Raw genomic sequence first — 13,414 nt, forward strand, 5'->3', positions numbered from 1 at the left:
CTGAACTCGTACTTCTTTACCTGGCGAAAATATCTTTCATTCAAAGAAAGCACTCAAAATAAAGATGTTTTTACATAAAACTTCTAACGTTCACAACATCAAGAGATTGACAATAAATTCTACACAAGGAATTAACCAGTGGTAAAAACCAAGTGATCTAAGAGAAGTCAACTAAAACAGAAATGATATACATGGAATTCAGAGAATGCTACAAACAAGGGAGCAACTTTTCAGATTTTTTAGCTGAATACCCAAAGGACTACCTTTTAGGCACTAGGGTAATTAGAATTCAAGGTCTAAGGAACAGGTTCAAGTCATCTAAAGCCCCTTGTAGGTTTAGGTAATCTGCCTTTATACTAGCTACCTGCAAAAGGTAAAAACTATTTTCTCAAAAGGAGCCTCAGGGCTGGGGATATGGCCTAGTGGCTAGAGTGCCTGCCTTGTATTCATGAGGCCCTGGGTTCAATTCCCCAGTACCACATATACAGAAAATGGCCAGAAGTGGCGCTGTGGCTCAAGTGGCAGAGTGCTAGCCTTGAGCAAAAAGAAGCCAGGGACAGGGCTCAGGCCCTGAGTCCAAGCCCCAGGACTGGCAAAAAAAAAAAAAGGAGCCTCAAACTAATACTATTCTAGTTTTATATTTATTACATGTATAATATATATTATGCAGTATATGCAATATAAATGCAGTATCTACAAAAAAAATCAAGTTAAAGCCCCAAAAAGATTATAGAATACAATTTAGAACAGAAACTGGTAAAACTAAAAACTTATGAATAAATGATATGAAAAGATTAAAAGTATTTCCTGGGGGAAAAAGCAAATTATAAAATTGATAAATTCTTAGGAAAAGCCAGTAATAAAAAGGAGAGCCAGGTGCTGGTGGCTCATGCCTGTAATCCTAGCTACTGAGGAGGCTAAGATCTGAGGATCACAGTTCAGAGCCAGCCTGGGAGGAAAGTCTGTGAGACTCTTATCTCCAATTAACCACCAGAAAACCAGAAGTGGTACTGTGGCTGGAGTGGTAGAGCACTAGCATTGAGCTGAAGAGCTCAGAGACAACACCTAGGGCCCAGAATTCAAGCCCCAAGATTGATCAAAAAGAAAAAAAAATAATAAGGAAAGAAAGTATAAATAAATAATACCAGGAAGGAAAAAAGGGATCACTGTAAATATTAAAAAGATAATGAAGTTGGTTACAAAACATTATCAATTCCAAAAATGTGAAGTTGGCTTAATAATTTATCCACAAAATAAAACAAAGTTCAAAAATCATTTAATAAGTTTCAATAGATAATAAAATGCAAAAATTTCAACAGTCATCCATTCATAGAGAAAAATATTTTAGCAAACAAAATAGTTCTGACTTAATTTGATTTTTTTTTTTTTTTTTGGCCAGTCCTGGGGCTTGGACTCAGGGCCTGAGCACTGTCCCTGGCTTCTGACTTAATTTGATACAAAGTATTTCTTTTAAAAAAGAAAACAAAATATCTAGAGCAAAGATATACTTAATGATAACACTGTCTTCTAATTAAAATGGGAATGACTGCATCATTTTGCTTACTGGAAAGCACAGTGAAGCAATAACCAAGAGGTAAGTAAAAGACCTTGGAACACTGGTCAAGTTAAAATAAATTTTGCAAGCACAGAAAAATGATTTCAGAAGATTGTTTATGTTACTGGGAAATATTTGTCATTTTATCTTCATAGCTTGCCATTCAGAAATAAATTCTTCTTAGTTTACTTAGAAGACACTCAACTGGTCTCTGCAGAAGTGGGATTAACAGAATGATGAGGTAAATGTGCAAATCTTCTGAGCAGAGCTTTACCTCTCATAAAGATAGTGAGATAACATAATATGTAGATTTAATTAAGACTACTCCCAGTTTTTAGTATTTTTGGCTGAGAAAAGGCCTGATAAAATTTATTTTGCACAATGACCACAGGGAAATATTACTATATAACTTTTATATTTCTTTTAAACATAGAAAAGCCTTATTTATGAGTTATATACAATAAATCAGAATGGTTCTATTCCTGTGGAGTAATAACCAGTGCTTTCAGCTCTGTAATTATATTTAACTTCTGGCTGGAATTTGAAAACATGAAAAACACAATAAGGGAAAGTGCAGAAAAGAAGCTCAAATAATACTCTGGCAGTTTTCTTAAAGTGTAGGCACAAAACTGTCTTTAAAATCAGCAAAGCTGAAAAAGAACACCATTAAAAACAGAGGCTGCAGGAGACACTGGAGTAACCATCCTCCTAATAAACACTCACATCCTTTTGTGTTACTTCTCCATGGCTTTTCCCACAACTCCATTTCAGCTTTCTAGAGCCCACTGGGTCAGCCCAAGTATAAAACACTGCTTTTCCAGGAGGAAGGGCATCTTCTATTTCACCGAGAGAACTGAAAAAAAGAACAAAATATACACTGAGCTAACTCCAAAGAGCTAAAGACTATATACATAGTCCAAAATAATATTTTATTAATTCATAGTCTATTGAGATTGCAGTTCTAAGATAAACTGAAAAAGCAGTATCTAGTTTCTCTTTAAGCTGTATAAATCTTTTGCCTTTTACAAAAAACAACAACATTTTCTTAGAAAAGAAAAATATTTCAAGCTGGGTACCAGTAGGTCAGGCCTATAATCTTAGGGTACTCAGGAGGTTGAGATCTGAGGCTTGCCGTTCGAAGCCAGCTTGGGCAGAAAAGTTCTTGTGAGACTCTCATTTCTAGTTAAGCACTAAAAAACTGGAAATGAAGCTGTGGTTCAAAGTGGTAGAGAGTTAGCCTTGAGCAAAAGAGTTCAGGGATGGAGTTAGGCCCTGAGTTCAAGCTCCACGACTGAAAAAAAAAAAATATATATATATATATATATATTTCAAGAGAAATAGCTGACTCATGTGGAAAGTAAAGATCTTCAAGGTTGTGAAGTAACTTTGTTTTTGTTTTAATTTAAATCATGGAAAAACATTCAAATTATTTCTATCAATCTATACTAACTGGTAACCCTTTAGTAAATATCAGGCTTGCTGTGGAAAAAACGAACAAAAAATGCAGGTCAATTTCCACCTCACCCCAGTTAGAATGGCCATCATGAATACAAATAATAACCAACGTTGGTGTGGATGTGTGTGAAAGGGAACCCTAATATACTGTTGGTCTACTAGGAATGCAAACTTGTTCAACCACTCTGGAAAGCTGTATGGAGGTCCTCAAAAAGCTAAACCATACAAATACCCTGTGATCCAGCAACTCCACTTTTGGGCATTTATCCAAAAGATTACAAACCAGGAAACTGAATGCCATCAGCACAATCATGTTCACTGAAGAGCTATTCGCCATAGCCTAGGTATTTAATCAGCTCAGATTCCTCTCAATGGATGAAAGAACCAAAAAAGAAATGTAGTATATATACACAATGGAATTTTATTCATCCATTAGAAAGAATGTTGCATCATTTGTAAGGAAATGAAAGGACCTGGAAAAAAATGTTAAATGAAGTCAGGCCCAGAGAGACAAAAGCTGCATATAGAAGCTCTCTCTCTCTCTCTCTCTGTGTGTGTGTGTGTGTGTGTGTGTGTGTGTGTGTGTGTGTGTGTGTGTGTGTGTGTGTGTGTGTGTATGTATATGTATATACATATATATATATAATGGAGGTATTACTAGAGATAAGACTAGATAAAGAATCAACAGACTTATCCAATTTACTTGAATAGATATGAATGCTGGGCTCCTGAAGTAGGATGGCAGATTAAACAAAAGACTGTAAAAATGGTTCAGCTAAACTATGATGGCTCATGCTTGTAACCTTACTTACTAAGGAGGCTGAAAATCTTGAGGATCAGAGTTTGAAGACATCCTAGGCAGAAGAGTCTATGAGATTCAGTCTCCAAAATAACTTGCAAAAAGGCTGGAGGTACAGTGCCAGCAAAATAAGCAATCACAAACGAGTGTGAGAACCTGAGTTCACATTCCATACTGCCATTCTCCCCCTATCCCTTAAAACACAGTTCAACTAATGACACAGTGCAATGAGGAAGGAGAAATATAGAATGATACAAATGGGTAACAATAATTGACTGAGAGGATAACAAATGAAGGCATAGATTTTCTGGTGCAAAAGAGAAGGTAAAGTGAGAGTCAATGCGGGCATCTTTTGTGATATTTAGAAGGAGATGGAAGACTGAAACCAAATAAAAAGTCACACTGAGATAATATTTTGTGACACTGCATAAATAACTGAAGCTTCCACTGGTCTGGACGAGATTACCAAAGCCTATACAGAATATGACAGAATGAGATTAGAACTAGGGTTATCTCCCTGTAATATCTGACAGTAGGTAAAAGGAGGAATCTATAAGTAAAGAGTTTGGTCAATAACTATGACCCTGCATATATAGGAGTACAAATCAACATAGAAGAGATCTACCTGAAAATCCACTTTTAACAAAGCACAATTCACAATAGCCAAGGTGTTCAAAAGCCGATAAATGGACAAAGATAATGTAGACTGGTATAGAATGTATTGATATAAAAGAATCAGATTATGTCATATGAAGGCAAGTGGATGGAACTAAAGATTATCAGGGTGAATGAAAATGAAGACTGATGAAATTAATGGAAGAAAGAGGAAAAGGAGAGAACATTTGGGGGTCAAGAAGATCAAAGCTAGTATATATACATATACATGTATATATATGAAGATAGCATAATGAAATGCTCTAATGTTTGGTAAGAGGAGAACGGAGAGAAAAAAAGGTATGAACTTTCAAAGTATAGCGTGCCAATCTATGAAAATATTACAATAAAGCCCTTGGTACAATTAATGTACTCTAATAGAGCAACAACCCATCAAATAGCTCTGACTTCAATATTCTTTTTCTTTTTTCTTTTTTTTCCCTGCTTCATATATGGCACCTCTTGCTGTGTGGCAGAAGGGCTGGACAGCTCTGTTCAACCTCTTTTATTATGCCACTGATCCCCTTCCTCAGTATAATTTATTTTATAAACATATATGCTATTTGTACAGTAAAAATACAATTTATACTGTCTAAGTACACAATATATGTTTTTCTTATAATATGGATAATAAAAAGTCTCCAATACATGAGAAAATAATAAGCCAGGAGGAGTTCTAGGCACTTTTGCTAACTTAAACCTGTGATCTGTACTCACTGTTTGCTTAACTTTTGTCTTTTTTTGTGTATCAGCTTGAACTCAGGGCCTGGGTACTGTTCCTGAACTTCTGTGCTCCAGGCTGCCACTCTACTACTTTAAGCCACAACTCCACTTTTGGCTTTATGATGTTTAATTGGAGATGAGAGTCTCATGGACTTTTCTGCCTGGACTCAGGCTCTGAACTCAGATCTCAGCCTCCTGAGCAGCTAGGATTACAAGGAGTGAATCACTGTTTCACCCGGATACTTGATTGAATTTTAATTAAAAATTAAAATTTTGCAGTGGAAGGAAAATATAAATGCACTAATATGAACTTGCTGAAAAATAACCAGTTAGTAAAATAAACACAGACACAATAAACTCAAGACAACATGGAACCATAATGTAGGAACATACATTAGCATGAACTCGTGGCAGTAGGAAGTTATGGCATCAAAGCAAATTGAAACAAAGGGCATTTTGAGTAGTCATAAAAACGATGTAATTGCAGTATTTAAGAAGTAGTCCCTTTCCCCAGATATTTCAGTAAGAAGAGAGAGGGTACCCTGTCTCTTACTTTTTTTTTCTTATTTATTGTCAAAGTGATATACAGAGAGGTTACAGTTTCATACGTTGGGCATTGGATACATTTCTTGTACTGTTTGTTACCTCCTCCCTCCCCCCACCTCCCTCCCCTTTTCCTTCTCCCCCCATGAGTTGTTCAGTTGGTTTACACCAAACAGTTTTGCAAGTATTGCTTTTGTAGTCGTTTGTCTTTTTATCCTGTGTCTCTTCATTTTGGTATTCTCTCTCACTTTCCTAGTTCTAATACCAGTATATACAGTTTCCAATGTACTCAGATAAGATACAGTGATAGTGCAGGTACAACCACAGGCAGCGGATACAAGAGGATCATCAACAATAGAAGCTACGGTTTCACATGGCATGTTGAAAGTAATTACAACAGTGATATATCACTCGTTTTCATAACATGGAGTTCATTTCACTTAGCATTATCTTATGCATTCATAGGGGCATAGTTATTAGGCTCTTGTGATCCTCTGCTGTGACTAGCCTAAACCTGTGCTAATTATTCCCTATGAGGGAGACCATAGAGTCCATGTTTCTTTGGGTCTGACTCACTTCACTTAGAATAATTTTTTCCAAATCCTTCCACTTCCTTACGAATGGAGCAATGTCATTCTTTCTGATAGAGGCATAAAATTCTATTGTATATATGTACCACATTTTCCTGACCCATTCGTCTACTGAGGGGCATTGGCTTGGTTCCATATTTTAGCTATGACAAATTGTGCTATGATGAACATTGTTGTGCTGGTGGCTTTAGTGTGTGCTTGTTTGTGGTCTTTTGGGTAGATGCCCAAAAGTGAGACCTTGAAATTAAAACAGATACCCTGAAAACACTAAAAGAAGGAATAGGAGAAATACTTGGGCTCCTTGGCACAGGACGGAACTTCCTTAACAAAGACCCAGAAATGCTACAAATCAAAGAAAGGATGGACAAATAGGACTGCATCAAACTGCTGAGCCTTCTGCTGGGCAAAGGACATAGCTCGCAAGATAAAACAGAAAGCCCACAGATAGGGAAAAGATCCTTACCGGCCATACAATGGACAAAGGCCTCATATCTAAAATATATGCAGAACTAAAAAAATTACATTCCTCTAAAACAAAACCACAAAGAACCAACAGTCCCCTCAACAAGTGGGCTAAAGACTAAAAAGAGACTTCTCTGATGAGGAAATAAGAATGGCCAAAAGACATATAAAAAAGTGCTCTACATCACTGGCCATAAAAAAAAATGCAAATCAAAACAACACTGAGATTCCATCTCACCCCAGTAAGAATGTCCTATATATCAAGAATGCTAACAATAATAAATGTTGGAGGGGATGTGGCCAATAGGGAGCCCTACTTCATTGTTGGTGGGAATGCAAACTGGTTCAGCCATTCTGGCAAGCGGTATGGAGATGCCTCAGAAGGTTAAACATAGAGCTCTCTTACTTTTTTTAAAAGTACTTTTTATTTGCTTTACAAAAAACTAAAATTTTGAAATACTTTTAAAACTAAAAAAATTTAAGAAAAATTTAGTCATAAAAAATTCTGAATATTGCTTATCAGATTCAGTAAGTTACACTTGTGCCATATTTGCTTTAGTTTTCCATTTTTAAGCATTTAAAAGACAACTACAGATATCAAGTTAGTTTATCCATATACATTTGTATACTTAAAAATAAAATGAAACTTGTTTTACATAATGACAATGACATTTTCAAAACTGATATTCTTGACAAGTCCTTATGAAGGCACTGTCTTATCTCCTAGATCCCGCTAATATCAAGAGTTACAGTATTTGTGATAACCCTTCTTACCTTTGTTTGTACTGAACCACATCATTCTTGGTGTGATTTATTAATAGGAATGTAGCTGCTCCATCATGATAATCAGAAAATGTAACAACTGTAGAATGCTCAGCCAAATTAACTTCTGCTATAATCCCTCCAAGCTAAAAAAGGAAACATTTTAATCTGTTTACTTCCTCCAGAATATTAACACTTAGCAATAAAACTATTCATAACTTCTAACTTAATTTAGAAGGATGATTTAGAAAATAATTCATATTTTTGTATTGTATTTTCTTAGAAACCATAAATCTCTATTATACATAGATGAGTGAAATTCCAGATGTGCTATGTTCTAGTATTCCAGACATATATATAACACAGTTACATATAATGAATTATTTTTACATGTCCGTTGCGTGGTTCCTTTTATAAAAACAATGTTCATTTTTGGTGAAAGAGGAAAAAATTCACTAGAAATTTATTTGACACAAAAACATCAAAATGTGCTAGTAAGTATATATTAGAATTTTTTTATACAGGCAGAAAAGGACATTTACCTCATTATTCAGACGCAGTAAGATACAATTTTCTTGCTTGTTAAGATATATCCTTTTGGGAGGACCTGTGTTCCTTTCAACTTGAACCAGAAGTTTGCTGGAAACATCTTCAGGCCAAAAGGGAATACACTAAAACATACATAACATATATTGATAAAAAATAAACAGATTTCATCATAAATGCCATGTTAACCAAAACTCATCAGAATACCAATAAACTTCAAAAATATGTCAACGTTGTTTCTATTATTAGGTTGTGCAGCAAAATAGTTGTGCATTTCTATCTGAGAAGTGGCTTATTTCTGAGGGGCACTGTAAGTATAAGCAACAACAGATATTAAGCTATGATACAAGGAGTGAAGAGTTCAAGAGGAAAGGAGGCTTTAAATGAGTCTACATCCTACAGACAGGATTGAAAAAATCAGCACATAAACTGAACTAAGAACGAGGATGCACATGACCAGTATATGCTCAGTTACTGAAAAAAAAATCAGCTTTGGGCCTAATATGAAAAGTAAGTAGGAGTCAAAATGTATATAAACCACGAGTTAGGATATATAAATTGAGGTTCTTGGTCAGTAAATAGGGAAAACAGGTTTTTTGTTTTTTGTTTTTTTTTAAGTTGCAGCTAGAGCTCAGAGAAGAAATGGAACTTAAAAATCTTAAAAGTTGCAGCTAAAATGTACACGTGATTATATAAGACGAGGACAAGCAAAAACAATTCCAAGAGAAGGACACAGGAGGATTCTACTGTTGACGTTATCTTTAAAGTTCTAGGTGAATTTCCTTTGGCGTACCATATGTGATGACTGTATATGATTTTGGTAGACTGGATATTATAGATATGCCTACCTGGACTAGGGAAGGGAAAGAAAAATGAGGGTGTAACAGATTATCACAAGAAATGTACTCACTACCTTATTCTGTAACTGTACCCTCTTTGCACAATACCTTGTCAATAAAATTTAATAAAAAAAAATGTTGCAGCTAAAGCTCAGAGAAGAAATGGAAGTTAAAAATCTTAAAACAACTGGAAGACTAGAATAAAGGAAGAGGAGATAGTAAAGTCCCAGAAAGAACACTGGCAAACAGGAACTGGAAATAAAGAGCTAAAAGAACAAGAATTCGCCTTTGTCATTAAACTGTTTAGTCTACTCTATCTTAGCATCTGACCTTACTTATTTTTCACATTTTTCAATGAGACACTTCATGTGTAATACCCTTAGATCATTTCCATATAAGATCTGGGGACAATTTTGTCATCAGAACTGGTTGCTAAAGTGTCTTAGTTTGTTGAAGGCAGTTTATTTAGTTCAACCATACTAGATAATGTAACTAGATTATGGCACAAGGTCCAATACTTAGGAGACTTAGAAAATATTCTTTCTACACTTCTGCATCCATGCAGGAACTTATCTGAGAGAGTCAAAATAGCAACACTAACCCAAGCATATTTGCTATGAGGAACTGACAAGACCAAAAACAAACATTCTAATCATCATTAACCCTAGTTGTTCCTTGACAGCCCCACTAATATTCTATGTTTTATGCTTAGTAATATACACTGTCCTTTCTAAGTGTTGGTATATATAAAACCTTCAGACTTGAGAAAGTACTACAATTCTTCTACATTGTGGTGGGAAAATAGAGGAATAAATTTAACAAATTTTAACAAATGCAACATAACATCAAGGTTATTATTATAAGCCACAGCTAAAAAGGTAAAAAATTTAAACAAAACAAAAATTTATCTTAACCTGAAATTGAAGATAAATATAAGGTAAAAATTTGAAAAGTTGTACATTTCTATTTGAAACGAATGTAAATATGAACTGTTAAAAAAAGGTATATCTGTATACCTGATTTAAATTTTTAAAAGATTTAAATTTTTAAAAGACCCAACAATATCTGTGAGAGATCAAGATCTAAATGCTATAACTAAAAATACAAATGTATTTGAACAAAATCGAAGGAAAGTGAGCTGAATTTTAGCCAACCAACTTACAACATCACTTAATGAGAGCCTGTGGAACACTTAAACCTACGTTTAGTCACTCTAAGTAATGATTAAATGATAATGGTTTACAGATATCTGCATGATTACCCTTCATTACCTCTATGCTTTTTCTTCCACTACTTTTTAGAACATGGATCTCTTTTGCTATCCCTCAAACATGTCAAATATTTTCTTTTTCAGGTCTCCCAACCTAGCTTATCTTTCGTACCTTATCTTTGTTCCTAGACACCCACAAGCTCTTTAGCCAAAGCCCTGTGCTACTTGGCAGGTAATACCAGAGGAAACACAAAGGATTTACCTTAGAATGAGGGAGAAGCAATATGCACAGACTAGTGCCAACTTTTATGCAAAGTATGAAACACATTAATCCAAAGCTCTAGAAGCATCTCAAGCAATAACCACCCCCCCAACACAAATAGTGACTATAGGATATCAATGACAAAAAGAAATACTTGCAATCAATGAGAAAAAAAAAACTACTTCAAAAACATGAGAAATCAGCATAATTTTCAACAAAAATGGAAACCAGAGCCAGTAGGAGTAGGGAAAATCATGAATCTATAATTGATACCAAGGAAAACTGTCATAACAATAATGATAAAAATTCATGCATAAACATAAATTGATGGTATTTACCTTCAAAAATCAATCCTCAAGAAATTTCTAAATCTTGGGCTGGGGATATGGCCTAGTGGCAAGAGTGCTTGCCTTGTATACATGAAGCCCTGGGTTCAATTCCCCAGCACCACATATATAGAAAATGGCCAGAAGGGGCGCTGTGGCTCAAGTGGCAGAGTGCTAGCCTTGAGCAAAAAGAAGCCAGGGACAGTGCTCAGGCCCTGAGTCCAAGGCCCAGGACTGGCCAAAAAAAAAAAAGGTATTTCTAAATCTTTAAGAACAATGTTAGCACCAAAATGATTTCATTGTAGAAGGAATAATGAAAAAGTATGAATATTTCTCTTGTAATGTTACCACTCAGATATTCTTCAAAACTACATCTTCTAATAACTTTACAGCATCATTTAGAAAACTCTTATCCACAGTAATGACAGCTAATGATCATAAAGAATCATCTCTATGTTTCTCTATCATGTTCCTTCAAATAACTTGGAGGAAAGTTTGGCTTAATCTACTCTGTAAAGGTCTTTCTGACAGCTTTCTGGATAAAATAAATCCTTTCCTCCTGTTTGATGAATTTGTACCTTATTTTTCCCATTGTTTGCAGTATTTTAACTAAAGTGACTGGTAGTTAAGTGTCAGCCTTCATGATCAAGCTATGACTCTCTAGAGGGCAAGATCCAGTTAGAATTATCTAGAGCATAGCACAAAAACTGAATAAAGGTTCATGGAAATGGGACAAAAATGGAACAGGGGATATAAAAGAGAAAAGAAAGACCAATCAAGAACATATTTAAAATTCATTAACTTACTTCTTCTAAATCAAGCGAGAGCCATTTATCACTTCTTTCTTCAGCCACTGATACACGGTATTTGCTTTTGTTTTTAATCATATAAAACGGTGTAAATGTCACAATCCTGGTAATGTTGAAACTGCTGAGGTCTATAGTAACACCAACCTAAGGAAAAACATTAACAGTTAAAAAAACACCATAAACCTGTTCCACAGTATGTTTACATAATTTAAACAAGCATCTAATAATAAGTACTTCTCAAATAAAAAATTCTTTAGCATAGAATGAACTCACTTGATATTCCATTCTTTGGCCTTTACATTTAATGGCTCCATGACTACCAACAGTATCAATTGAAAACTGATCTGACAACTCACTATCAGTTACCATAAGCTGAACCTAAGAAAAAACATTGAAATGTGTTATAATTTAGGAACCTTTAAAATGCTTAAAATTTTAATTTTAGCATAACATATTACATTTTAAAAATACCAATCTTTTCTCACTATTAAATGCTAATCTTTTTTAACCTAAAATATTTAACAAATGTTCTTTCAACCTATATTTCATGATAGTTTATCCTTCAGGACTAAAAATGAAAAAATGACAAGGAGATAAAGGAGAGTGAAAGTTAGAAAATACAAAGGTTACCTTATTGTTATTAAAAAAATGATTTGGCTGAAAAGAAAAAAGAACTGGTTTTTTATAGTTAGGTGGATGTTTTCGATGAATTCCATCAGCTTTGTACTGTAACATTCTACCAGTTTTATTGACCATCCAGTATGGACTATGAAATGCCACAACAGTCTGGCCAGTATTATAAGTCATATGGATGGCAATATCTAAATCAGTCTTTTCCATTTCTGTAATACAGGTAAAATTGATGAAGCTAATATCTTGTTGATTAGGTTTTATATGGTATTCACTTTTCCAATCATGATTAAGATAGTCAAGTAATTTTAAGTGCAGCTTGGCTCTATCCATCTGTACAGTACAAATCTGGGCTGAGTGTCCTTCATTGAGAGTAGAAACTGCATTTTCAATCCCCTGTAAGGAAAAAGAAAAACTTATTGAACTTTAAAGTATCTATGAGTAATATGCCTCAAAATTCTACTTAATCATTCAATTTGCTAATGCAAAATACTATTGAAACATCTTTTGGAAAAAGTAGACTTACAATTAGGTTTCAACTGTGTAAGAATCTATGAAATATTTTATCTAGATCTGGATAACTTCATTTGCAAAATAGTATAAATAATTGACTTCAAATACATTGTGGCTGGGCTAAGTAGCTCATGAATATAATTCTAGATATTCTCGAAGTGGGAATTAGTAGGATTATGGTTCAAAGTCATTCCAGGCAAAAAGTTAGCAAGCTTGTATTTCGATTTATATCACCCGTGTTTCCAACTATAGGGAAGGAAATATATAAGGTCAAGGTCTAAGGCAGTCCCTGAGCAAAAACATGATCCCCTAATGGTAAAATAACTAAAGTTAAAGCAAAAAGGACTGAAGATGTAGCTGAAGAGAGTATGTCTGCCTAAAAAGCATGAAGCCCTGAGCTCAAACTCCAGTGCCATCAAAATAAATAAACAGATGGATTACTGTGGAGATCAATATATGAAACCTCACTGGAAATTAGGAAAATACAACAGTAAAATTCATGAAACAAAAAAAATAACCTAAGTATTAGTAATTATAGTCTTGAAAGCCACAAAATAATGAAACTTGTAGAAAACTATCAACCCTAAAACGAAGTAACTGCTAATGCTAATGACATCCACTCTTTTTTTTTTTCTTTTTCCTTTTTTTGCCAGTACTGGGGCTTGAACTCAGAGCCTGAGGACTGTCCCTGGCTTCTTTTTGCTCAAAGACAGCACTCTACTACTTGAGCCACAGC

At 34.7% G+C, this 13,414-nt stretch overlaps 1 protein-coding gene across 3 annotated transcripts in view; it reads right to left on the reverse strand.

The window, feature by feature from the left end:
* Vps13a (vacuolar protein sorting 13 homolog A) overlaps positions 1–13,414 on the reverse strand; it is a 178,199-nt gene that overhangs the window by 53,097 nt on the left and 111,688 nt on the right. For 2 of the 3 annotated variants that reach the window (XM_048332068.1, XM_048332083.1), the window contains exons 48-53: positions 12,166–12,561; positions 11,809–11,913; positions 11,533–11,679; positions 8,086–8,214; positions 7,556–7,689; positions 2,279–2,408 (exon numbers count right to left, since the gene is read on the reverse strand). In XM_048332068.1, coding sequence (XP_048188025.1) covers positions 2,279–2,408; positions 7,556–7,689; positions 8,086–8,214; positions 11,533–11,679; positions 11,809–11,913; positions 12,166–12,561 — 1,041 coding nt within the window. The remainder of the gene's footprint in view (positions 1–2,278; positions 2,409–7,555; positions 7,690–8,085; positions 8,215–11,532; positions 11,680–11,808; positions 11,914–12,165; positions 12,562–13,414) is intronic. The other variant, XM_048332075.1, reaches the window with a different exon arrangement.

The sequence above is a fragment of the Perognathus longimembris genome, chromosome 1 (assembly GCF_023159225.1).
Source record: "Perognathus longimembris pacificus isolate PPM17 chromosome 1, ASM2315922v1, whole genome shotgun sequence".
NCBI lineage: Eukaryota > Metazoa > Chordata > Mammalia > Rodentia > Heteromyidae > Perognathus > Perognathus longimembris.